The sequence below is a fragment of the Bos mutus genome, chromosome 8, assembly GCF_027580195.1.
Source record: "Bos mutus isolate GX-2022 chromosome 8, NWIPB_WYAK_1.1, whole genome shotgun sequence".
Taxonomy (NCBI): domain Eukaryota; kingdom Metazoa; phylum Chordata; class Mammalia; order Artiodactyla; family Bovidae; genus Bos; species Bos mutus.
The window spans coordinates 22,477,819-22,504,636 of NC_091624.1; the positions used below are offsets into that span (position 1 = coordinate 22,477,819).

Genomic DNA, 26,818 nt, shown 5'->3' on the forward strand with positions numbered 1-26,818 from the left:
GATCACTGAAGCTCAGAGAAATCAGGCCACACTGCCTGATTTGATCCACAGCATGGACCAAGTCTGACTTCAGAGCACAAGCTCTTAACCACCACAAGACTTCACCAAGCTACCCTGGGAGGTAGGTGGGGAACAGACAAAAGCGGAATGTTCAAGCACTTGCTCTCCAGGCCACGTAAATTAGGTAACTTCAAAATGGAAAGATTAAAAGGCTTTACAGATGTAATGAAGCACAGTCTCAGAAACCACAGCAGAGATGTAGCCTTGCACAGCAAGAACTGGGCACAGCCCCGTACAAACAATGCCTTCAGGCAAGTGGTGACAGGCTCCATGAATAACAGCTGCAACTGCGAGTCTCTGAACAATGTGTGCATGTGTGTGCACGAGCACACACACAATATAAAAAGCTCAGACACCCAGCAGTGCCTTCCACCCTACAGAGGCATTCAGAAACCAATTTGCCACCAGCGGCAGTGTTTTCAAATACAAAGGAGAGTATGGTTCTAAGTGACGATGTGGTAAGACTCCAGATGGCTTATCTGCAAAGCCAAGTCTCACTGACTCTGTCTTGGTCCATCCATGTTCCACCCAAATAAAGCACCAGGATTTGCTGTTAACAACCAGGACATGCACCTAGAAGAGGCTACTGAAGCCACAACATCAATACTGCATTAGTAACTCGAGGGCTCTTTACTTTCACAGAGCCAACATACTGAATTCAAAAATTCAATATACTTTCCTACTTCCCCTATACCAACCTTCACTCCAAGCTTCATCACTAACACATCCTTCTTTAACCCAAGTCTCCTCAGACCCCAACAGAGAACCATTTACCTAGGCAGAAACTCTCGTCTACTCCCCAACACCCCCACCCTCTCATGTCTAGGGAGTAGATATGACCAACCTTAACTCTGCTTCTTTCTCTCCTAGTCTTTCCACTCTGCCCAGTGAAACACCTTTTCTAATGCACGTAAACTCATCCACCTCCTCCGTGGTTCCCTTAGGAAGCACTCCTTTCATCTCCCTGATGGAACAAAATCACATTACTCCTACACCCCTTCCCCCCGTCCCTTCCCCTGCTGTGCTCACCACCTGTCACCTCTAGATCAGCATCCCACTCTCATCTCTCAACGACCTTCCTCCCCGTAGGGTTCTGTGCCACCCACCTACACAGCCTTCTCACCATCTTCACTGTGATTCTCCTCCACACTCCACAACATAGGCTCTCCCCCTCCTTCAGTGACTGCAGCAACTGGCTCAGGCTTACCTTTTGATAAGGCAAATTTATCAAGACCATTTTTAAAAGGGCATATCAAATGAGCTGTATTAAAATATATAAACATTAATCACCAAATAATGGAACCAACAATATTGATATCTTGGTGTGTCTGGTATCCTTGATCAGCAGAAGGAGAGGCTGAGAGGATGAACTCGAAGGTGGGGTAAGGATTGGGGTGAGGTGATGCTCAGGAATGGAGTGAGAATGTGCTGGCAATTAAAAGGTGTTACAGTGGCTTTCAGGCTGTATGAAAATATCCTTGGATAAAAATGGCCACATTAAAATGTCATTTGCCACAAAGGAACTTTCTGGGTAGATGGAAATGTTACAAAGACTGTGATAAGGTGTAGTACAGATGGGGTCTATCCATTTGTCAAAACTGACAGCTAACATTTGTGCATTTCCATGTATGTAAATTAAAGTTCAAAAAAATCTGTAAAATAAGAATAATGATAATCCACCAGGTAAAGGTATACAGACAAAACAAGGATGACAGAATGCTGTTCACTATTGACAGTGGTTGAGTATATAAGGGTTCATTATACTATCCTGTTCATTTGTGTTTAAAATTTTCTGCAACCACGTTTTTAAAATGTCACATACCCAGCTCCCACACACCTTGTGTGTGTGTGTGTGTGTGTGTGTGCGCGCACACGTGAGCACACACACGCACACTTAGTCACTCAGTCATGTCTGACTCTTTGCTACCCCATGGACTGCAGCCCGCCAGGCTCCCCTGTCCATGGGGATTCTCCAGACAAGAATACTGCAGTGGGTTGCCATGCCCTCCTCCAGGGGATCTTGCTAACCCAGGAATCAAACCCAGGTCTCCCACATTGCAGGTGGACTCTATACCACCAGGGAAGCTGAAGACTGGAGTAGGTAGCCTATCCCTTCTCCAGGGGATCTTCCCGATCCAGGAATAGAACTTGGATCGATGCACTGCAGGTGGACGCTTTACCAGCTAAGCTACTAGGGAAGCCCATACACCTCATGCTCAGCCACTATATCCTTTATGACTTACATATACAACATGCTGGACATTCAAATGCTCCATCTTGAAAGCACACTTTTCCAAGAGTTCAACTTTACATTTCTGACATATTCAAACTTGAGGCTTGTCCTCTAATTCTTTCATGCAGCATTTTAAACTAACAGTCAGTCTTTCTATTTCAACTTCTGTGCCACTGTACTCTTCATGATGTTTTTCCTCTGGATCTTCTTTCTGCTTCATCCTAGCCTCCTCTCCTTTAAAAATAAGAGTGCTGTCCAACAGAACTTTCTGCATCTCTTGATATGTTCTATATCTGTGCTGTCCAATATGGTAACCATGGGTCACATGGGACTACCGAGGATTTAAAATACGGCTAGTATAACTGAGAAACAAAAACCTTTAATTTTATTTCATTTTATCCAATTTAAATTTAAATAGCCACATGTAGCCAGTGGCTACTCTACTAGACAATGCAGCTCTATAATCTCTCTCACTCATTCTCATCACTTCAGTTACCACCTAGATATCCAAGGACTAACTCGTAAATTTATGCTAAAAAACAAAGTCATCCAGGTGAGTTCCACAAGCAACTCAAACCCCAAAGTAAAATTAATCATCTCCACCATCAACTCCTTTCTTACTTGCCTCAAACACCTTTCCCTTCCCAATATTCTTAGTTCAATAAACAGAATCCATCACCTAAGTCATCCTAGTTTTAACTCTTTTATTCTCCATATCTTAAGTAGGAATCTATTCCTTTTGAGCCTAATTAACTGATCTCTCTGTCTCTAGCCCAAAGTTCATAATAAGCACAAGTCCTGCCTGGTATAATGCATTCAGCTGGTTAATACTGTAGCCTTTCCTTTTCAAATATATTATGATTTCCCCACTGCCTACAAATGAAGTTTAAATGCCCTAGGATAACAGAGCATTCAAGATTGTACACATGGGAATTCTCTGGCAGTCCAGTGGTAAAGACTCAGACAAAAAAAAAGAAAGGACTGTATACAATCTGGCCCCAAGCTACCTTTCCATACTTGCCTTCCATTTCTGCCTTTTAAACCCCTTCTCTCCAGCCAAAAAGGATTCCTCATCGTTCTCCAATACATTCTTTTTTTTTTTTTTTCGCATTTATACTTCTGCTGATGCTCTTCTATCCTCCTTAAATATCCTTTGACCTCTTCAAATCCTAACCACCCTTCAAGGTTCAGCTCAAATAAGATCTCTTGTTTCTTAGATCTTCACCATTTCTCCCCACTCTCCTACATGCATGCTCAGTCATGTCCAACTCTTTCCAACTCCATGGACTATAGCCTGTCAGGCTCCTCTGTCCATGGAATTTTCCAGGCAAGAATACTGGAATGGGTTGCTATTTCCTATTCAAGGGGATCTTCTTGACCCAGGGATCAAACCTGCACCTCCACCTGCGTCACCAGTCCCCACCATACAGTAATTTCTTTTTTTCTGAGTTCTCATCCTAACTTTTTCAAAGCACTACATTTATGACAATAACCAACTTTCACTTTGTTAGAAGTAGGTTATGTTCATTTCTTATTGTGTCACAAGTTTTTTAAAGATGAATGTCATGTATTACATATCTTTCTATCCACCAACAGTTTCTAGTAAAACAACCAGTATAAAATTGGCACTTAATAAATTACATCTCCTGATTATGATAATTTCATTTGCATTATAGACAAATTCTTATGTGGAAAGAATGTTCAGTATCTCAAAAATGGCTTAGGCACTAAATTATCCCTGTAAAATTATCGAAGACAGACAAGTACTTTGGGTATATACAATTCCCCAAATTGCCTTAAGCAGGAGCTTCTACCTACTAAAAAAGAACTTTCCTATTCTGGTCATGTACTATCAGTATAAAGAATAAAACTAGCATTGATCTATTATATCTCCTATGGGAATACAAAGATTTCCTATTTTAAACACAGCACTTTGTATCAACAGAGGAAACTGATATTTCAGGGGCTCATGGGATATAACTGATTCAGGTTCAATATGATTCAAGTGACAGAAATACAAATTATTCAATGATAATAACAGCTACCACTTCTTACACACTTATGAGTATGTCAGATACTATTCAAAGCACTTGACATGCATTATCTCATTTAACCTTTATGACACTCTAAGAGATATGGCCTGTTATTTTCATTTTATGTATTTTTTAGAAATTAGGCCTAAAAGGTAGATCACACATCTTTTTAAAAAACTGCCCATTAGTATAATCAAAATAAATAGCATAGAAGATACATGTAAAAGCAAATACACAGAAACCCTGGTCTAGGATCCTAAGATTGGGACCTGCTTTGGTTCACTAACTATAACCTCAATGAGCCTCAATATTTTCACTGGTCCTTATCCCTCAGAGTAGTTGCAAAAACCAAATGAAATAATAAATATGAAAATGAGAAATGAAAGCACACTGGACTTGCAGTCAAGGGAACTAGAATCCAATCTCTGATCTGACCTTAAAATAAAAGTCTTTGTACAAATAAATCCTACAGTTTCTTTGAGCTATATCCATTCTTCTGACAAGCATGGAGCCCGTAGGTAAGTGCCAGACGTTCTGCTAAGTGTTAGGAATCCCAAAGTGAACATGGCAGAATTCAGTCTGGAGAGGGATGCAGATGAGTAGAGCCGACAATCACACTTAGAGCAGGTTAAGGGCTTGGTCATCAGAGTATGTAAGAGAGGCATGCAATCTAGGTTTAAGAGTCAAGGGATAGTTCCCAAACGGAAATAACTTCTAAGGTGACCGAAACGATGACTCCTAGGCAAAGAAGAGTTCCAGGCAAAGGGAACTAGGTTCAAAGACCCATGCACAGAGGTTAAGTGTTAACAGTAGATTCTAGAGAGGCAAAGAGGATTTTAAAAGCAAAGATGAGAGATCTTTCTATATAATTTCTTACAAAAGCATGTGAATCTAAATTCTCACAATAAAAATTTCAATTAAAAAAACACAGATGTGAGAGTACTCTGTAAACTGAGAAGCACTCAGTCAATATTATTACTAAAATTTAACTGCATAATGTATATTGCCATAGAGCAAAGCTGGAAAGGTCATTATAATGGAACAAGAACTACTAAGGACAGCTAGTGACCATGTTTCAACACATGGCCAAAATTTAGGAAATTGTTATTCAGTACCTTTCACATCTGGTCGATACTGTAGTCCATCATCCTTCTTTCCCAACAAACTAGTGTCATCTGTGTCTGTAAGAGAAAATGACTTGAAAATTAAGATACATATGATGTTAAAGTCATACCATGAAATTCCTAAATATTCCAAATCCTCCAGGTCCTTTCCAATTCTCTGTCCATTTTTCCTGCTCTACCACTCACTTGATCTATTGTAACACTTCTATCTCAGGCCTCAGATATAAATGCGTTCTGCATGATGAACAGTCTAACTTCACTGAAACTTCAGCTAAAATATCATCTCATCATCTCCTTAAAAAGTCTTCCCTGTGAAACTGAAATCACATAGACCTTAAACAGAAAGGATCAGCCGGTTCTCCAAGGGACAATGGTTTCAAGATTTACCTTCTCACACCACTGTTTCCTTGGAAAAGTATCAGATTAATATAAATGTGGAATATCAACTGTGTTATCAGACAAAATTTATTATAAACATGACCCTCCTGGTGAATTATGTTAGGACAGGAAGACTACATGGACCATAAACACCTGCTGGGAAGCATAAGCTTCGGTTTTCCAGTGCACAGTGGGGGGCAAGGGAAGGCACAGTCAGGTGTAAATGGGGAGCAGGATAAACCACTCCACAGGATTCTAAAAGCATGAATTTCAATTAACAAAATCCTCAAGCTTGACCAACTCTTCTGAATTTGAAATTCCAGGTAGTACCATTCAACCACAAACCAGTTCCTCAGAAAAGATATGCTTTCTCAAGAATACACTTTAACCTACGCTACAAATGCCACCCCAAGAAAGAAAAGCAAACCACACTAGTACTTCCATATATAAGGGGTCTCTGTCAGTAAACAGTTTCCTCTGCCATGCACACACCTGACTCTCACCTAGATATCCCTGAATAGTTTCTTGGGCATTCTTCAGTAGCTTAGACCACAGACATTTCAATCAGTTGTTCAGTATTTCACAAATAGCTTGTTATCAGTATAAACCAGCAAACTCTGGCTTGCAACTTTTTCCCCTTAGCTATGTTCTCCCTAAGCTTATGAAAACACAGCCCTTTAATAAATGCAAAAAAAGGCGGGCGGGGGTGGGTAGCCAGAAGGGAGGGCAGTTAGACCTAGTAGCAGGAAAGATGCATAACCCTAGGCCATCAGGAAGTGTCTGGACCTTGTTTGCTACTGGGAAATCACACATTATGCTAGTCTATATGTGTCTTACTAGGAAAAAAGATTGAAAACCTCTAACTCTGTGACCAGGTACTTCTAGCAGGAATAGAAGACAAAAACTTATTCTTAGTTAGTATCATGGTTCCTAAACTACGGCAAAAATCAAGAAGGGGGAAAGAATTTTAAACTGAAAGTAATAATTTTTCCCTACATGCTATAACTTCACACCAAAATCTCTAACAGTATAAAACATGTAGGGGCAAAAACTAGAGAAAACATGAAAATAAAGTAAACTATAATGCTCTAGAAAAAAAGATGAAAAAATGGTGATATTTACAGTTTTACTATAATTAAAATAAGCTCATTTCTAAACAACTATAATCGTTACAAATTTGAGACAATTTTTAAGAAGCATAAATATAGCTATAAGTTCACATTAGGATCAGCTTAATAACTAAATAAACAATCAAGAAGCATTGTTTGTGTCTTAAGACAGTGAAAGCAAATTTTTAAAAAGCTAAGTTAGTAACAGAACAAAGAAGTTCTAAAATACATAGTAATAAAAAATAAAGCATCAAAGATTTTTCATTTTACAAATTCAGAACACTACCAAAATATACAAATAAGACTGTAGACATGTGATATTAAAGACAGACCTCTAGAATGAATTTTACCTGTGCAATGACCAAGATGCCTTATATCAATTTGTTCTTGTTTTATACAAGATGCTTCTCGAACAAAACAGGGATTGTTATAGGAACTCCCATCAGAAGCACACACAGGATTAAAACTGTATCCACTGCAATCTATATTACATACACACCTGGTGGAAAAAACAAAAACTATTTATGTTTTACAACAAAAGTATTTCACAATTCTTCAACAGCAAAACTGAGCAATTTTTTTTTAACTTTTTAACATATTTATTGAAGTACAGTTGATTTCACAATTCTTCAACAGCAAAACTGAGCAATTTTTTTTTAACTTTTTAACATATTTATTGAAGTACAGTTGATTTACAAGATTATATTAGTTTCAGGTGTACAATGCAGTGATTTAATACTTTTATTACACTTCATTTCAAGTTATTATATAATATTGGCTATATTCTCTGTGCTGTACAATATATCCTTACAGCTTATTTATTTTATATAGTAGTTTGTAAGGAATTCTTTTTTTCTGCTTTCTGTAACACAAGTCAATACATTAAGTCACTGATAAAAGTTTAAGCAAAGTGAATGCTCAGCCAACAATTTCTTTCAGGTGAGAATCCAGAGATAATTTCATCCAGATTATTACTAATGGAGTCACTTCTTTAGAATTTTCATATCTAGAGATAATAATCAAGAAATAGCAAATGTCAATAATATTAGTTAAAAAGCAACATGGTATAGCAGAAAGAACACAGAATTATGAGTCAAAAGTCATGAATCTAAATTTTAGTCCAACAAATAACGAGATTTGTGTCCATATTCTCTCTTAAGTCTGTTTACTGATCCAGAAGTAGTAATAATACACCTAACCTTACCAAATAATGGGGAAGATTAAAAAATAGATATAAAACATGTAAAATAGAAGTCCTTCAAAAGTGTTTCTGAGTTACACATCCACCTGTATATCTGCGTGTCCACTGAACACTCACTGCCTTCTAAGAAGGCCAAGAAAGTACAAGGCATGGTCACTCCTCTCAAGAACAGTAAAATCTAACAGGGAATATGAAACTGAAAACCACAGAGACTCTCTGTTTTCCAGCAATATGGTGGACTCGGAACCTGTACTAATCCTTCTAATGAAAATAACAAATATTTTAAAACATTCTCAAATGCACCTATAAGATGTCAAGAAACAAGGAATATTCAAGACAAAAGTTAAATGAAGACAAGAATAGAAAAAGATCAATTAAGTTTGCCAAAGCTGATTTTCACCTTGAAGGCATTTGCCAAACTAGGAAAATTCAATCATCAACTTTTTGACTTTGCAAGCCTCTGAGAACAGAAGACAAAGAATACTGACCTACCTAAGGTGGAGAATCTGAAGACCCTGGAAAAAAGGCATGAGGGCAGAGAAGAAAAGAGTTGCCATATTCCAAGTCAACTGTTTAAAGGGAAAAAAAAAAATCTTTCCCTGAGCCGCAGTACTGAAGACAGGGTAAAAAACATCTCCCTTAGAACTACAAGCCAGTCCCCACATGAGTAATTACAACTTAAAATACTACTTGGATGATCTGAAAAAAAATCAAGCCCAGAATTTAAGAGTCAATGACTGGAATGGGCCCTAAGCAACTAACAAAAGTAAAAGCAATCCTCTCTGGAGAAACCCAACTTCACTATCCTAGACTTCAAATATTTTCCAAGATACAGTTCTGAGAAGAACAAGTAGATCACACACACGCTCACTCACTCCCACACCCACACAGACAAGGAAATAAAACACATGGGCAGAGCAAGCTGATGTGGAAATGAACCAAAAAAAGCTTCTAATAAATAAAGAATGTATTATAGAAATAAAAAACTCACTGGGCAGATTTAAAAGGAGATTAGATAAACGAAAGGTGAATCCATGAACTGGAAGACAGGTCAGAAGAAAATGCCCAGACCACGGCAGAGTCGAAGAGACAGAATATATTTAAAAAAAGATTAAGAGACATGGAAAACAGTCACAACAGCTAATAAAAATCTGATTGGAGTTTCAGATGAGTTAAAAGAATAAGGCAGGAATAATATTCTCAGTTTCTCAAACTTTCTAAAACTAAAGAAATATACTAATCTAAATATCCAAGAAGCCTAATAAATTCTAAACAAAATTATTAAAAAATAATCTAGATAGTGAAATATCACCGTGGAATTTTTGTAACATGGCAAAAAAATAATATTTTAAAAGCAGCCAAAAAGAAAAGACTACCTTCAAAGAATCAAGAAGAGAGACAGGTGTCTTCAAAAGTAGTGCTGAAGCCAAATTATTTATTTATAGCCAAAAGACAGTGAAATAATACCTGCAATGTGCTGAGATACAAGTTTATATAAAAAGAACTATCGTGCATGATTAAATGTAAAATAAAAGTAATCTGGAAGAAGTAAAAATTTAGTTTGTCACCTGCTGACTGTCAGTAAAGGAATTATAAAGGCAGTAGAAAAATGATCCTACAAGAAAGACCTCATATGAAAACAGAAATGAAGAACAAAAATATAAATACATAAGCAATGTTAACAAAATACTGACAATATAAAACAATGACATCAAAGCTCTGTGCTAATTAAAAAAAAAAAAAACAGTAAATTAAAATATTAATGATAGCATACAAATTGCAAGGGACTGAAATTACAGTGTTTTAAGAACAGAAATATTGATGAACTTCAGACTGTGATAAATTGAATATACATGTTAAACTTATATGCAAAATATATATAAAAATTAACTTGAAAAAAGATATAGGACTTGGAAGAATATATGTAAAAAAGTGTTCAAATTGTTCAATAATCAAGAAAATGTAAATGAAAACCACAAGACACCATCACATTCACTAAACAGCAAAAATTAAGAGAATACAAAGTGTTGACAAGGATGAGAACCAAAGGGAATTCTTACCTTCTGCTGGAGGGAAAACTTACTGATATAACCACTTTGGAAAACAAGCATTACCGGGAAAGCTAGACTTGCACATGCCCAATAATCCCACTACTGAGTGAGGCCCTTGTAAGTCTCTTACATATGTGCACCAGAAGATATGCATAAGAATGGTCACAGAGCATTATTCATGAGAACAGAAGACTGGAAACAATCCAAATGTCCATTAACATTAAAATGGACTATAAAAGGATGTGGAACAGTCAAGCAACTGAATTCAATTAAGCAGCTACGAGCATCAACACAAACAAATCTCAAAAACATAATTCTGAGCAAAAGAAGGTGCTGCTGCTGCTGAGTCGCCTCAGTCGTGTCTGACTCTGTGCCACCCCATACACGGCAGCCCACCAGGCTCCGCCGTCCCTGGGATTCTCCAGGCAAGAACACTGGAGTGGGTTGCCATTTCCTTCTCCAATGCATGAAAGTGAAAATTGAAAGTGAAGTCACTCAGTCGTGTCCGACTCTTCGTGACCCCAAGGACTGCAGCCCACCAGGCTCCCCCGTCCCTGGGATTCTAGAGGCAAGAGTACTGGAGGGGGTGCCATTGCCTTCTCCAAAAGAAGGTACACATAGTATGATTCCACTTATACAAAATTCAAAATCAAACAAAAGCCAAATAATATTGGGTTGACCAAAAAGTTCATTCGAGTTTTTCTGTAACATCTTACAGAAACTTTTTGGCCAATCCAATTTATTGTTAGGAGGGTTATCATGTGATAGAACTATAGAAAAAAATAAAAGGAATGATTTCCACAAAATGCAGCAGAGCAGACAGAACAAAGAAACATGCAATGGGGGAGGATCACGGGAAGCAGTTCTAAAGTACTGACAATACCCTGTATTTCCTGGCTTGGGATGTAGGAGTCACAGTTTGCTTCATTTTTGTATGTTAAACTAAATGTTTAAGTTTTCATAAGTTTTTCAATATATGCTCTGTTTCACAATTAAAAAAAAACTTTGAATATTTACTAACAAGTCAAAAATGGCTCTTACAATTTTTAAAGGGATGGGGACAGAGAATATGTGACAGAGACAGTATGTGGCCCTCAAAATATAAAATATTTACCATTTAGTCCTTTACAGAAAAACACTGCCAACTCCAGGTTTAAGGAATAAAAGTAGGCAAAACTGGGATGGCAATTAAACAGAAACAGTGGCCAACAAAAGAAAGAATTATAGAACAGTTTCAGGGATGAGAAAAGGCTCAGCAACAAAGGCAGAATACCATATCGATCAAGTGAGGAGAAACAAGGGACTCAGCCGAGGCTTGTGTTCAGTCACTAAGTTGTACCTGACTCTTTGCAACCCCATGGACTGTAGCCCATTCACGATCCTCTGTCCATGGGACTTCCCAGGCTAGAACACAGAGTGGGTTGCCACTTCCTTCTCCAGGGGATCTTCCCAACCTAGGGATCGAACACACATGTCTGCACTGCAAGGGGGTTCTTTACCACAGAGCCACCAGGGAAGCCCAGCAGGAACTGCCCTGATTTCATGCAGGAAAGGTCCACTCCACAGTGGGACAGTAACACGGCATAAAAGACCAAGAGCTGTGACAACAACCGCCACTACTATTTTCAGCAGCACGTGAGGAAAGAAAATGAAATCCCCATCTTAAGGAATGTCCAGCTCAGTGAAACAATGAGCAGAAGAGAACAGCATTAGACCCCAGCGGCCACTAACACTATTGACTGGAGTGGTTCCTGGGGTCTGCAGGCTGGCAATGGCGGCAGAGGGCAGGAGGATGCCAAGCACAGGAGTGCACTAATGTGGAAAGAAACTGCTTCAGCAAACATGCCAAACTCAAGACACTTAACCATTCATTCTGCACCTACTGTGTGGGGACAGTCGTATCTGCCTCTTTAATCATGACAGCAAATTATGAACAGGGAAGTTGAATAGGAAAGAAGTTAAAAAGCCTAAGAGCACAAACCTAATGAGTGACTGAGAGGGTGTTCTCTCCACTCATCACAGCTGTCACATGAAACAGACATCTCAGCAGGCAAAGTGACAGATGAAAGGAGTTAAGTAGTTATTTTCCACATTTATATCATGAAAAATCTTTTCACTAAATTGGCCCTGCTTTTCTCTCAAACTCTCCAGGGACACCCCTGCCTCAGGGCTTCCCCTCTTCCTGAAACACTTTTCCCTCAAACAACCACTTAGTTTAATCCCTCACCGTTTTCAAGTTTTATCTCAAATCTTGAAGGAACAGTAGAAAGTTAAATTACTAAACATCAATTTAAGAAATTAGAAAAAGAGCAATGAATAAACCCAGTGAAAACAAAAAAAAGGGGAAAATATGGAGGACATGGATATTAATATTAGATTTATAGATACATCTCAGCAGAAATAGAAAACAAAATTACAACGGAGAAATACAGCTAAAAGTTGGTCCTCTGAAAAGACCTTTAGGGAATTCCTTGGTCGTCCAGAGATTAGAACTCCATGCCTTCACTGCTGAGGGCCTGAGTTCAAACTCTGATCCCAGAAGCTACGTGGTGTGACCAAAAAACAAAGACAAAAAAAAGGAAAAAGAAAGAATCAACAATTAACTTTCAAATCAACAAAGCAGGATGAGAAAAAATTTTAAAAAAAAGTATCTAAACTAAAAAAGACTACAGATTGTGATTTAAAAAATAAGAGAATTATATTTTGAACTTTATATGTCAGCAAATTTGAAAACAAGTTAAATGAATAACAAAAAATTAACTATTAAAATCTGATCAAAAAAGAAATAGAAGCTGAATGGTACTACATTCACTGAAGAAATAAAATCAGTTTTAAATATATCCTCCAAGACAGTATCAGATCCAGGTAATTTTTTAAAAAGGATTCATGAACACGTTCATTCCAATCATTCAGTTCCGTTCAGTTCAGTCGCTCAGTCTATCCAACTCTTTGCAACCCCAAAAGCCACAGCACGCCAGGCCTCCCTGTCCATCACCAACTTCCTGAGTCTACCCATACCATGTCCATCAAGTCCATGATGCCATCCAACGATCTCAACCTCTATCGTCCCCTCCTCCTCCTGCCCTCAATCTTTCCCAGCATCAGGGTCGTTTCAAATGAGTCAGCTCTTCACATCAGGTGGACAAAGTATTGGAGTTTCAGCTTCAGCATCAGTCCTTCCAATGAACATCCAGGACTGATCTCCTTTAGGATGGACTGCTTGGATCTCCTTGCAGTCCAAGAGTCTTCTCTAACACCACAGTTCAAGAGCATCAATTCTTTGGCGCTCAGCTTTCTTTATAGTCCAACTCTTACATCCATACATGACTACTGGAAAAACCAAAGGTTTGACTAGATGGACCTTTGTTGGCAAAGTAACATCTCTGCTTTTTAATATGCTGTCTAGGTTGGTCATAATTTTCCAATTTTAATTTCATGGCTGCAATCACCATCTGCAGTGATTTTGGAGCCCCCCAAAATTGTGTCAACCACTGTTTCCACTGTTTCCCCATTTATTTGCCATGAAATGATGGGACCAGATGCCATGATCTTCGTTTTCTGAATGTTGAGCTTTAAGCCAACTTTTTCACTCTCCTCTTTCACTTTCATCAAGAAGCTCTTTAGCTCTTCTTAACTTTCTGCCGTAAGGGTGGTATCATCTGCATATCTGAGGTTACTGGTATTTCTCCCAGCAATCTTGATTCCAGCTTGTGCTTCCCCCAGCCCAGCGTTTCTCATGATGTACTCGGCATATAAGTTAAATAAGCAGGGTGACAATATACAACGTTGACGTACTCCTTTTCCTATTTGGAACCAGTCTGTCGTTCCATGTCCAGTTCTAACTGTTGTTTCCTAACCTGCATACAGGTTTCTCAAGAGGCAGGTCAGGTGGTCTGGTATTCCCATCTCTTTCAGAATTTTCCACAGTTTATTGTGATCCACACAGTCAAAGGCTTTAGCATAGTCAAAAAAGCAGAAAAACTCTCTTGCTTTATCGATGATTCAGCAGGTGTTGGCAATTTAATCTCTGGTTCCTCTGCCTTTTCTAAAATCAGCTTGAACATCTGGAAGTTCACAGTTCATGTATTGCTGAAGTCTGGCTTAGAGAATTTTAAGCAATACTTTACTGGCGTGTAAGATGAGTGCAATTATACAGTAGTTTGAGCATTCTTTGGCATTGTCTTTCTTTGGGATTGCAATGAAACTGAACTTCTCCAGTCCTGTGGCCACTGCTGAGTTTTCCAAATTTGCTGGCATACTGAGTGCAGCACTTTCACAGCATTATCTTCCAGAATTTGAAATAGCTCAACTGGAATTCCATCACCTCCACTAGCTTTGTTCGTAGTGATGCTTTCTAGAGGCCCACTTGGCTTCACATTCCAGGATGTCTGGCTCTAGGTGAATGATCACACCATCGTGATTATCTGGGTCATGAAGATCTTTTTTGTATAGTTCTTCTGTGTATTCTTGCCACCTCTTCTTAATATCTTCTGCTTCTGTTAGGTCCATACCATTTCTGTCCTTTATTGAGCCCATTTTTGCATGAAATGTTCCCTTGGTATCTCTAATTTTCTTGAAGAGATCTCTAGTCTTTCCCAGTCTATTATTTTCCTCTATTTTTTTGCACTGATCGCTGAGGGAAGTCTTTCTTATCTCTCCTTGCTATTCTTTGGAACTCTGCATTCAAATGGGTGTATCTTTTCTTTTCTCCTTTGCTTTTCGCTTCTCTTCTTTTCACAGCTATTTGTAAGGCCTCCTCAGAGAGCCATTTTGCTTTTTTGCATTTCTTTTTCTTGGGGATGGTCTTGATTCCTGTCTCCTATACAATGTCATGAACCTCCATCCATAGTTCATCAGGCACTCTGTCTATCAAATCTAGTCTCTTAAATCTATTTCTCACTTCCATTGTATAGTCATAAGGGATCTGATTTAGGTCTAACCTGAATAGTCTAGTGGTTTTCTCCACTTTCTTCAATTTCAGTCTGAATTTGGCAATAAGGAGTTCATGATCCGAGTCAGCTCCCGGTCTTGTTTTGCTGACTGTATAGAGCTTCTCCATCTTTGGCTGCAAAGAATAGAATCAATCTGATTTTGGTGTTGACCATCTGGTGATGTCCATGTGTAGAGTCTTCTCTTGTATTGTTGGAAGAGGATGTTTGCTATGATCAGTGCATTCTCTTGGCAGAACTCTATTAGCCTTTGCCCTGCTTCATTCTGTACTCCAAGGCCAAACTGGCCTGTTACTCCAGGTGTTTCTTGACTTCCTACTTTTGCATTACAGTCCCCTATAATGAAACATACTGCTCTACTTTTTAGTCAAAACTTTTTTGGTGAAAAGTACATTTTGCATACAGATGTGTTTAAAATATAAACATGCAGTTTAGAGAATACTTCACGTACGTACCTAACACCTTGGGTCCAAAATAGACTATTGCCTAATTCATAGTACTGGGCATTGACCTAGCTGGCACTGTTAGATGAAGGCTTACCGAAAAAGACATGTTGAACAGTCTCTGTCAGAGTCTGGCTTTTGGCTTCCTGGTTTATAAGATTCCCTTCTGGGGAAGTTGGTGGGCAAGACCCTGAGAAAGTCATCAGGAATGTCATAGGACTCGTAGTTGAGACGTCTGGCAGGATCCTAGCATTACCAAGTATGGATGTCTGGCAGAAATGTCATCTCAGCGGGCGGCTCTGTGTTTTCTACTTCCAGTCTCACTGTAGCTGACCTGCAGTTCTCAGGAGTATGTCAGTTAAATGAGAGTGCTTGTTTGCTTCAGGCAGTTGCAGGAACTTCATCACGGCAAGTACAGATAAGAATCTGAGCCAGGGCATTCTGGGCATTCTGTCCTCTGGCTGAAAAGAGGGTAGTAGGCATCCTGGTAATGGCAGCCAGCAATATGACTGTCCACAGAGTGGAACTGTTTCAGCGTGAACTGGTTGCCCTCTTAATATAGCCATGATCTTGCAATCTCCCTTCAATGTTGCACCTTTTCCTACCACAGTCTATTCTCCAGTCTTTCTGCACTAGCTGAGTGTCTTACAGTTCAGTTCTCTTTTTCTTTTCAGTTCTCTTATTCTCTTACTTGGAGTGAGCACAAACCCCACAGGTCTTTGATCTGCAAATTGCCCCCCTTTTAGGACACCGGCTGCAAACGAGGTAGGTTCTTTGCACTTCTACCCAGGATACTACTAATCTGGATGTTCCTACCACCTCCTTTAAGGTTCCATAGTTTGCTAAAATGACTTAGAATTAAGGAAGGAGCTGAGTCATCTCATTAGCACACAAAAGACAGTTGTCTCTCAAAGTTACAAGGGTTTAGGAGCTCTGCCAGAAACAGACCTAATAATATTTTTTGTTAAACGATACGCATCATCCCAGAAATTCCTTTACCTCTCTCCTCCGTGGCATGTTTTTTTTTTATTTTACCTTCTCCCATTTCAGTATACCTTTCAATAGCTTCTTGTGAAAGGGTACAAAGTGAGACCTTACTTTTTATTTTTGGTAATTTATTTTATTCACTTTTGGTTGCACTGGTCTTTGCTGCTGTGTGTGGACTCTCTAGTCGTGGTGATGGTGGTCTACTCTACTTGTGGTGCCTGGGCTTCTCACCGTGGTGGCTTCTCTCGTGGAGCGCAGGCTCCTGGGGCACAGGCTCCAGCAGTCGCACACTCTGTCGCACAGTCGCACAGTGCACAGCACACAGTCGCACAGTCTCAGGAGTTACAGTGTACTGGCTTAGTTGCTCTGCGGCATGTGGAACCTTCCCGGACCAGGAATCAACCCATGTCCCCTCCACTGGCAGGCGGATTCTTATCCACTGTACCACCAGCGAAGTCTGAGACCTTATGTTTCAGGTGTATTTATCCTACACCTAATATTTGACTTATAACTCAGTGAGTGCATACTTCCAAGTGCTGAGATAATTTTCCCTCAGAATTGTGAAAGCATTGCTATATTGTCTTCTAGCTTCCAGCTGAAGTCTGAAGCCACTCTGATTTCTGGTCCTTTCTACACTGTTTGTTTTCTCTCTCGAAGCATGTAGAATCTCCTTTTGGTCCTCAGTATAATGAAATTTCACAGTTCCCAGAAACTTACTGACTTCCGATTTGAGAAATTTTCTTCAATTAGTTCCTTGATGACTTTCTTTCCTCTCTTTTCTAATTTTGGTAGTTCTGTCATTTGGATGTTGGGCATTCTGGACTAGTCCTTTAATTTTCTTAGTGTCTGTTAAAATTTTTTTATTTTTTGCTGTCCTTTCTGAGAGATTTCTTGAACTTTTATTTTCCAGTCCTTTTTTGAGTTTGTCATTTCTTATATACTTTTTATGGTGCTCCTTTTAAAAAAAATTTATAGCATTCTGTTTTTGTTTTATGACTATAATACCTTTTTGTGCCTGTTTATTATTGGGATTCTGTCTGCTGTAGAGTGAGATTTTCTTTTATTCATTTTTATTCGGCGAGTTTTAATCTTTTATTTTTTGCAGTTATATGGCCTTATAAAATGAATTAGAGAATGTTCTTTCTGTTCTCTGGATGATTTTGTGTAAGAATAGAAATATCTGTTTATTGAATGACAGAATGTGGTCCACTGGAAAAGGGAATGGCAAACCATTTCAATATTCTTGCCTTGAGAGCCCCATGAACAGTATGAAAAGGCAAAAAGATAGGACACTGAAAGATGAACTCCCCAGGTCAGTAGGTACCCAGTATGCTACTGGAGATCAGTGAAGAAATAACTCCAGAAAGAATGAAGGGATGGAGACAAAGCAAAAACAACACCCAGTTGTGAATGGGACTGTTGATGGAAGCAGGGTCGGATGCTGTAAAGAGCAATATTGCATAGGAATCTGGAATGTGAGGTCCATGAATCAAGGCAAATTGGAAGTGGTCAACCAGGAGTTGGCAACAATGAACATTGACATTCTAAAAATCAGCGAACTAAAATGGACTGGAATGGGTGAATTTAACTCGGATGACCATTATATCTACTATTGTGGGCAGGAATCCCTCAAAAGAAATGGAGTAGCCATCATACTCAACAAAAGAGTCTGAAATGCAGTACTTGGATGCAATCTCAAAAATTACAAAATGATCTCTGTTCGTTTCCAAGGCAAACCATTCAGTATCACAGTAATCCAAGTCTATGCCCCGACCAGTAACGCTGAAGAAGCTGAAGTTGAACAGTTCTATGAAGACCTACAAGCCCTTCTAGAACTAACACCCAAAAAAGATGTCCTTTTCATTATAGGTGACTACAATGCAAAAGAAGTCAAGAAACACCTGGAGTAACACGCAAATTTGGCCTTAGAGTACAGAATGAAGCAGGACAAAGGCTAATAGAGTTTTGCCAAGAGAATGCACTGATCATAGCAAACACCCTCTTCCAACAATACAAGAGAAGACTCTATACATGGACATCACCTGATGGTCGACACCAAAATCAGATTGATTCTATTCTTTGCAGCCAAAGACAGAGAAGCTCTATACAGTCAGCAAAACAAGACTGGGAGCTGACTGTGGCTCAGATCATGAACTCCTTACTGCCAAATTCAGACTGAAATTGAAGAAAGTGGAGAAAACCACTAGACCATTCAAGTATGACCTAAATCAAATCCCTTATGACTATACAGTGGAAGTGAGAAATAGATTTAAGAGACTAGATCTGATAGACAGAGTGCCTGATGAACTACTGATGGAGGTTTATGACATTGTATAGGAGACAGAGATCAAGACCATCTTCAAGAAAAAGAAATGCAAAAAAGCAAAATGGCTCTCTGAGGAGGCCTTACAAATAGCTGTGAAAAGAAGAGAAGTGAAAAACAAAGGAGAAAAGGAAAGATATAAGATCTGAATGCAGAGTTTCAAAGAATAGCAAGGAGAGATAAGAAAGCCTTCCTCAGTGATTAGTGCAAAAAAATAAAGGAAAAAAATAGAATGGGAAAGTCTAGAGATCTCTTCAAGAAAATTAGAGATACCAAAGGAACATTTCATGCAAAGATGGGATCAATTAAGGACAGAAATAGAAGATAGTTCTGTCCTAAAAGAAGCAGAAGATATTGAGAAGAGGTAGCAAGAATGCACAGAAGAACTATACAAAAAAGATCTTCATGACCCAGATAATCACGATGGTGTGATCACTCACCTAGAGCCAGACATCCTGGAATGTGAAGTCAAGTGGGCCTTAGGAAGCATCACTACGAACAAAGCTAGTGGAGGTGATGGAATTCCAGTTGAGCTATTTCAAATCCTGGAAGATGACGCTGTGAAAGTGCTGCACTCCATATGCCAGCAAATTTGGAAAACTCAGCAGTGGCCACAGGACTGGAAAAGGTCAGTTTTCATTCCAATCCCAAAGAAAGACAATGCCAAAGAATGCTCCAACTACTGCACAATTGCACTCATCTCACACACCAGTAAAATAACGCTCAAAATTTTCCAAGCCAGGCTTCAACAGTACATGAACAATGAACTTCCAGAAGTTCAAGCTAGTTTTAGAAAAGGCAGAGGAACCAGAGATTAAATTGCCAACATCTGCTGAATCATCAAAAAAACAAGAGAGTTCCAGAAAAACATCTATTTCTGCTTTATTGACTATGTCGAAACCTTTGACTGTGTGGACCACAACAAACTCTGGAAAATTCTGAAAGAGATGGGAATACTAGATCACCTGACCTGCCTCTTGAGAAATCTGTATGCAGGTCAGGAAGCAACAGTTAGAACTGGACATGGAACGACAGACTGGTTCCAAATAGGAAAAGGAGTACGTCAACGTTGTATATTGTCACCCTGCTTATTTAACTTATATGCAGAGTACATCATGAGAAACGCTGGGCTGGAAGAAGCACAAGCTAGAATCAAGATTGCTGGGAGAAATATCAATAACCTCAAATATCATAACCACCCTTATGGCAGAAAGGGAAGAAGAACTAAAGAGCTTCTTGATGAAAGTGAAAGAGGAGAGTGAAAAAGTTGACTTAAAGCTCAACATTCAGAAAACTAAGATCATGCCATCTGGTCCCATCACTTCATGGCAAATGGATGGAGAAACAGTGGAAACAGTCGCTGACTTTACTTTGGGGGCCTCCAAAATCACTGCAGATGGTGACTGCAGCCACGAAGTTAAAACATGCTTGCTCCTTGGAAGAAAAGTTATGACCAACCTAGACAGCATATTCAAAAGCAGAGACATTACTTTGCCAACAATGGTCTGTCTAGTCAAACCTTTGGTTTTTCCAGTAGTCATTTATGGATGTGAGAGTTGGACTGTAAAGAAAGCTGAGCACCAAGAACTGATGTTTTTGAACTGTGGTGTTGGAGAAGACTCTTAAGAGTCCCTTGGACTGCAAGGAGAGCCAACCAGTCCATCCTAAAGGAAATCAGTCCTGGATATTCATTGGAAGGACAGACGCTAAAGCTGAAACTCCAATACTTTGGCCACCTTATGCGAAGAACTGACTCATATGAAAAGACCATGATGCTGGGAAAGATTGAGGACAGGAGGAGAAGGGGATGATAGAGGATGAGATGGTTGGATGCCATCACCAACTCAATGGACATGAGTTTGGGTAAAATCTGGGAGTTGGTGATAGACCAACTCCAGGGAGGCCTGGCATGCTGCAGTCCACGGGGTGGCAAAGAGTCAGACATGACTGAGCGGCTGAACTGAACTGAAGAGCAATACGTGTAGTGGGCTGCCATTACTTTATAAAAAGGAAAGAAAGAATATGTGTGCATACTTTTTGTACGTGGGGAAAATACCTCTGGGAGATTAAGAAACTGATCACAGTGACTGCCTCTAGTGAAGACAATTGGGTAGCTGAGGACTGGGGTGGAAAACAGACCTGTATCTGTAAAGCCTTATAAAGCTTTTGAATTTCTAACACTGAATTTCAAAGGCATGAATGCAGGCATACATACATAAATAAATGAATACATTCAATTACTTCTCTGATTTAGCTTGAGGATTTTGGCAAATCACAACTCTGAGTCTTTAATAATAGGGATAATACCTCAAACGCTGGTGACAGAATCAAATAAGCTTTTGTAAAAAGCCCTTTGAAATCATCAAATTCTATGTACATCTGAAAGGTATTATTGAAAAATATCTATTCTGTCTCTTTCTTTCTACTTACTGTACATAGAAAGTGTCATTCCTTTGAGATATGGTTAATTTTTATGATCACTGGCATTTTAAACTAAATCACGTGAAGTTATGTAGATTTCACAAACACCTAACAAAGCCTGCAACAAATTCACCTGCTCCAAGTTCCTCACAATATTACTAATCCTTCTCACACATGTTAAACCATCACTATGACCCCTTGTGCAGCTCCAAGTGAATAAGAAAGCCCTGTGTGAACTGCCAGTTCATAAGACCTACGGAGGGAACCTAAGATACCCAACCTCATGGCAAGTTCATCCATTGTAGAAACCAGCAAGACAAAGTCCCTGTCCTCAGGGAATCCACAATCTGTTAGCAGTCCCATCAATTTAAGTGCTATGTGGAGGTTGTTTGAACACAAGCGTTAGTCATCTCTCTCATAGGGACTGCAGAAAGAGCAAGGCATGCTGCTAGGAAGAGGTGCTAAAGTCATGCTTATATCCAAGCTGAAAGGAAGAGCAGGAATTAAACAAATAGACATACAGGGGTGGGACTTTAGGCAGAGAGAATAACAGAGGCAAATTATCAAAGAGCAACAGAGCATTCAGAAAACTGCAGGAGGCCACGGAGAATACTGTGTTCTACATTTTAAAATCTAACCTCTCAAAAGAAACCATTACTGGCAGCTGTACAGAAATACAGGAAGATATTTCTGGATAAAGAAGCCTGTCATTGCTAACATCTGGGTTATATTCAGTACAGAATAATGTTTAATAGTGTTTATTTCCCATTACCAGAGGAAAACAGACAACATACAATTATTTTTCCATTTTAGTGTAAGGGACCATGGTAGAAATTTACTAAACCTAAATAGCTTTAAAAGTCTACCTGTAAAGCCCTGTAAAGCTTTTGAATTTCTAACACTGAATTTCAAAGGCATGAATGCAGACATACATACATAAATAAATGACATTAGTAAATAAATTACTGTCATCTCTGATTAGGAGGAAATCAGAGGTGAGGAGAAGGTAACAGTAGGAAAATACTTCTTTGGTTGCTTTTTTAAAAAAAAAAAAAAAAACTATGTGCAGTTTCTAGAAAGGAGGACTGATGGAGAACACAGATATAGAGCATTATTCTTTGTGTTTCAGTGAGGGAAAAGACTTCATTGCACATTCTGAGGAAGAGACTCATCAGCTTGTGACAATGGCCAACAACTCTCCAAACAGAAAATGATGGTATAACGACAAAGATGTCTATCAGGTGAATTACTAATGCATGCTTCTCAAACTGTCTGTCACACTGCACACCTATAAGATTCTTTCTCTGAGCAACTCTGAGAGCTTATGTCCCTCAGGGGAAAAGGAAAACACCATCTCCAAAGTGACTGACATCAAAAAGGCAGAAGAGCAGGGACAATTTCCATAAAGCACATGACAGACAAAGTTCAAAGGAGTAACTGCAGGATTCTTACAGCTCACCTGTATTGACATTATGCCAGATGATTCTACAAACTCCTCAAATCGTTCATGGCAGGCATTTAAGTCAGGTATATAAAAGGTCTACCTGGCTGAAGGAGTTCTATGACTATTTGGTCCCACTGTACAGACAAATAGTTGAGAACTATCTTAGAGCAATAACATCAGCCTTGGACAGATGAGAGATACTGGGATGTTTTTTTTTTAAGAGATACTGTTTAGATGAAGAGGGATACAGTTGGTAAGAGTATGGAGAAATCTAATTTTCTGTAAAGCAGATACTGTTCCCAAGTTTTAAGACTAAGAAAATCTAGCCACTATATTTCAAAACAGTCACAATGAAATACTGAAACCTCTCCATGTGGGCATCAAATTTCTTGGAACCTCAACTATCTAGCTCTAGGTATAAATTCAAAGGGCAAACATCAATGCAGACAGACATCACAGTTCAGTTCAGTCGCTCAGTCGTGTCCGACTCTTTGCGACCCCATGAACTGCAGCACGCCAGGCCTCCCTGTCCATCACCAACACCCGGAGTTCACCCAAACTCACGTCCATTGAGTCGGTGATGCCATCCAGCCATCTCATCCTCTGTCATCCCCTTCTCCTCCTGCCCCCAATCCCTCCCAGCATCAGAGTCTTTTCCAATGAGTCAACTCTTCGCATGAGATGGCCAAAGTATTGGAGTTTCAGCTTTAGCATCAGTCCTTCCAATGAACACCCAGGACTGATCTCCTTCAGAATGGACTGGTTGGATCTCCCTGTAGTCCAAAGGACTCTCAAGAGTCTTCTCCAACACCACAGTTCAAAAGCATCAATTCTTTGGTGCTCAGCTTTCTTCACAGTCCAACTCTCACATCCATACATGACCACTGGAAAAACCTTGGCCTTGACTAGACGGACCTTTGTTGGCAAAGTAATGTCTCTGCTTTTCAATATGCTATCTAGTTTGGTCATAACTTTCCTTCCAAGGAGTAAGCGTCTTTTAATTTCATGGCTGCAATCACCATCTGCAGTGATTCACAAACCCATGCAAAAGTCCCCAATGCCATTAGAGAGTCACACTGTGCTTCAGGAAGAAAGAAGAAAAAAGCCTCTCACAAGCAAAGCTAATTTCAATTATAATTAAAATAGCCACTGAGCAGATAAGAGAGAAAACAGTCATACAATATAAGAAGTTCATGCACCTCACTAAGAACCTATTTACTCTGATTTTATTAGATACCGTTCCTATAAGCACATGATTTCCTATTTTGGGGAAGCAGAGAAGCAACTAATAAGTTGGAGTCACCCACAATCAGAATCACTGACTAGGCATACTGACAGCACCCAGAAGCAAGGGAACAACCTGATATGGGAGAAGAAAAGTCATTTTTATAAACAGATGTAGAACCCCAAAAACAAGGCAGAACGGACCCTTAAGTAGGGGTAGAACTACTGGCATTAAGCACATCAGGGGCCTCTGAGAACACCATGGTGTTACACATGTGCATACACAACACGATAGATAAATCCCTTGTCATGAGACTGTGTTCTGGTTCTGTTCTTAATCACAAGCCACTCAGCCTCTTCTGCGCTCACCTCCACCTGTAAAATCAGAGTAATAAATCCTCGCCCTACCAACCAGACATACTGCCATAAAGAGCTGAAAAAAATAGTTTAGGTAACAATGTTTGAAAACTGTAACGCACTATACAATATATGACTTTAAGAATAGTTAGAATATGTTCTGTATAGTCTGTTTAAGAAGACAATCTGTTTAAATCAATTTCCATTTAAATGGCTAAATAAAACACTAGCACCTCTCTTAACAGCAGAAAATTAACTTAACATTAACTTAACTTAACCATTTATCCCCTCCCACAAATGGTCAAGTTTCTTTCCCTATTAGCAAAGGAAAAAAGAGCTTTTAAAGCAAGAGAATGGTTTTAGTATCTGAAAAAGAATATATATTATGTATAACTGAATCACTTCGCTATACACCTGAAACTAACACAACACTGTAAATCAACCATACTTCAATAAAAAAGAAATTTTAAAAACAAGAATAAATTAGCCAAGTACAAAAGAGAAAAAAAAAAAAAAGATTAGCTGCCCTCTGGAAACCAGATAGATTATATTGATATACAGCATTTCATTTGACAGGAAAGATATTTCACAATGACAGAAGATTAAAAAATACTTTTATTTATTTTAAAAATAATTTTTAATCTATTTTTTATTTTTGGCTGTGCTGGGTCTTCACTGCTGCATGGGCTTTTCTCCAACTGCAGAGAGCAGGGGCAGCTCTCCAGCTGTGGTGTGCAGGCTTCTCACTGCAGTGGCTTCTCTGGTTGCAGAGCATGGGCTCGAGGGCTTCAGGAATTGTGGCACTTAGGCTCAGCAGTTTTGGCTCTACAGGCCCAATAGTTGGGGTGAACGAGTTTAGTTTCTCCCAAGCACGTGGGATCCTCCCAGATCAGGGATCAAACCCATGTCTTCTGCATTGGCAGGCAGACTCCTTACCACTGAGTCACCAGGGAAGCCCTCAAAATATTTTTTAAATGAATACCCATACCTAAAAATGTAACATGAAATAAAGTATCTATTATAGTTACATTATAGAGCAATATTTTTTCAACTCTAAGTCATAATCACTATAGGAAATATTAGAGTACAGTATTTTTAGTAAAGGTTAAGTATGATAGGATTTTGTTTTACTTAATATCTGTTATTACTATGTATATATGCACTTGCTTTCTAGGTAAAGGCACAAATGTTAATGTTAATGTTCTTAATGTTCTTCTATTATTGCATCAATTTCCTGGCCTGGTCTTGGCTGCCTGTCCCAATCTATCCATGGGCTCCTGAGGAGGCTCCTCAGCCTGCCTGCTCCTTTTATTGGTAAGCCCTTCCCTTGTCTCTACTCACTTTCTTTTGCTTAGAGCGTGTACCTGCAAGGACAGCAGTTACAAGTTCTCAAATAGACACACACATAATGAATTTAGTGCGCTTCTATACAACAGACATGCTCTGACTGAGGACAGACTACATATCATATCAAGAGGAGGTATATATAAGAATGATGTGTATTTTATACAGATGTCATACTTAAGGCTACCTCTGAGATTACACAGAATCTGTTCTACTTCCAAGCAAAAGATCTCTCTCTCTTTCAATTAAGAGATGAAAAATGATAGCAGAGAAATGTGTAAAAGAAGACTGAAGAGAGGCACTGTCAACGGAGTAACAAAAGCTCAACAGACCACGTCGATCAATCACTGACAGCTATTCTGACTCTGAACACGATTTTAGAACAGTTCTGAGGAAAAGCAGAGAAAAGAACTAAATATCTGCAAAAATACACACGTATGCACACATATACACACAGGTGTTGCATCATACCGTATCTTCAGTACAAAAAGAGAAAAAGAACACAGTATCTATTACCTGTCCTCTCTGTAAGTCCACATTGCTATCATTTCTCTCATGTTCTACAGGCCAAAATCTACTTTGGGAAACATCATCTCACAAATCAATCCACTCTGACTGAAACAGATGGACATGTCAACAAGCGACTCGTATGCAGAAACAGAGCAAACACAGGGTTTGCTGCAGTGTTCGACTTTTTATTGAATTAGTCTTTTGCCAATTCTTACCTACTTTGAAATATATATCAAGTAAATTATCAGACATTTAATTTTACCAAGTGCCAGACAAATAGCTGATTATGTATCAAAATACTGAAAACACAGTGACCCTGATTTGTAAAAGTCACTCCAGGCATAAATGCTAACTAAACCATATTACCATTGATCAGTAAAAGGCTCAAATATGCATTTATGGACTGAATAAAACATAGAAATGCACAGTGAAAATACATATGAGTAAGAAAGAAAGTGCAAATTTCTATAAGTGTTTCAAAATACACACTAAGGGGAAATTGAGGAAGTGAAGAGGATCCATTTGTGCTACATAAGGCCCTAAAGACAGTATTAAAGTTTTTAGAATCAACTATGCAGAAAGCAAGCACTACAGGGAAATGAAGGAAGGTTGAGCCTGGGGATAAAC

General features: G+C 39.0%; 1 protein-coding gene across 3 annotated transcripts in view; it reads right to left on the bottom strand.

The window, feature by feature from the left end:
- The window catches only part of TMEFF1 (transmembrane protein with EGF like and two follistatin like domains 1), a 96,461-nt gene that overhangs the window by 24,066 nt on the left and 45,577 nt on the right, over window positions 1-26,818 (bottom strand). For all 3 annotated transcript variants that reach the window (XM_070375194.1, XM_070375195.1, XM_070375196.1), the window contains exons 6-7: window positions 7,288-7,436; window positions 5,442-5,507 (exon numbers count right to left, since the gene is read on the bottom strand). In XM_070375194.1, the coding sequence (XP_070231295.1) occupies window positions 5,442-5,507; window positions 7,288-7,436 (215 nt within the window). The remainder of the gene's footprint in view (window positions 1-5,441; window positions 5,508-7,287; window positions 7,437-26,818) is intronic.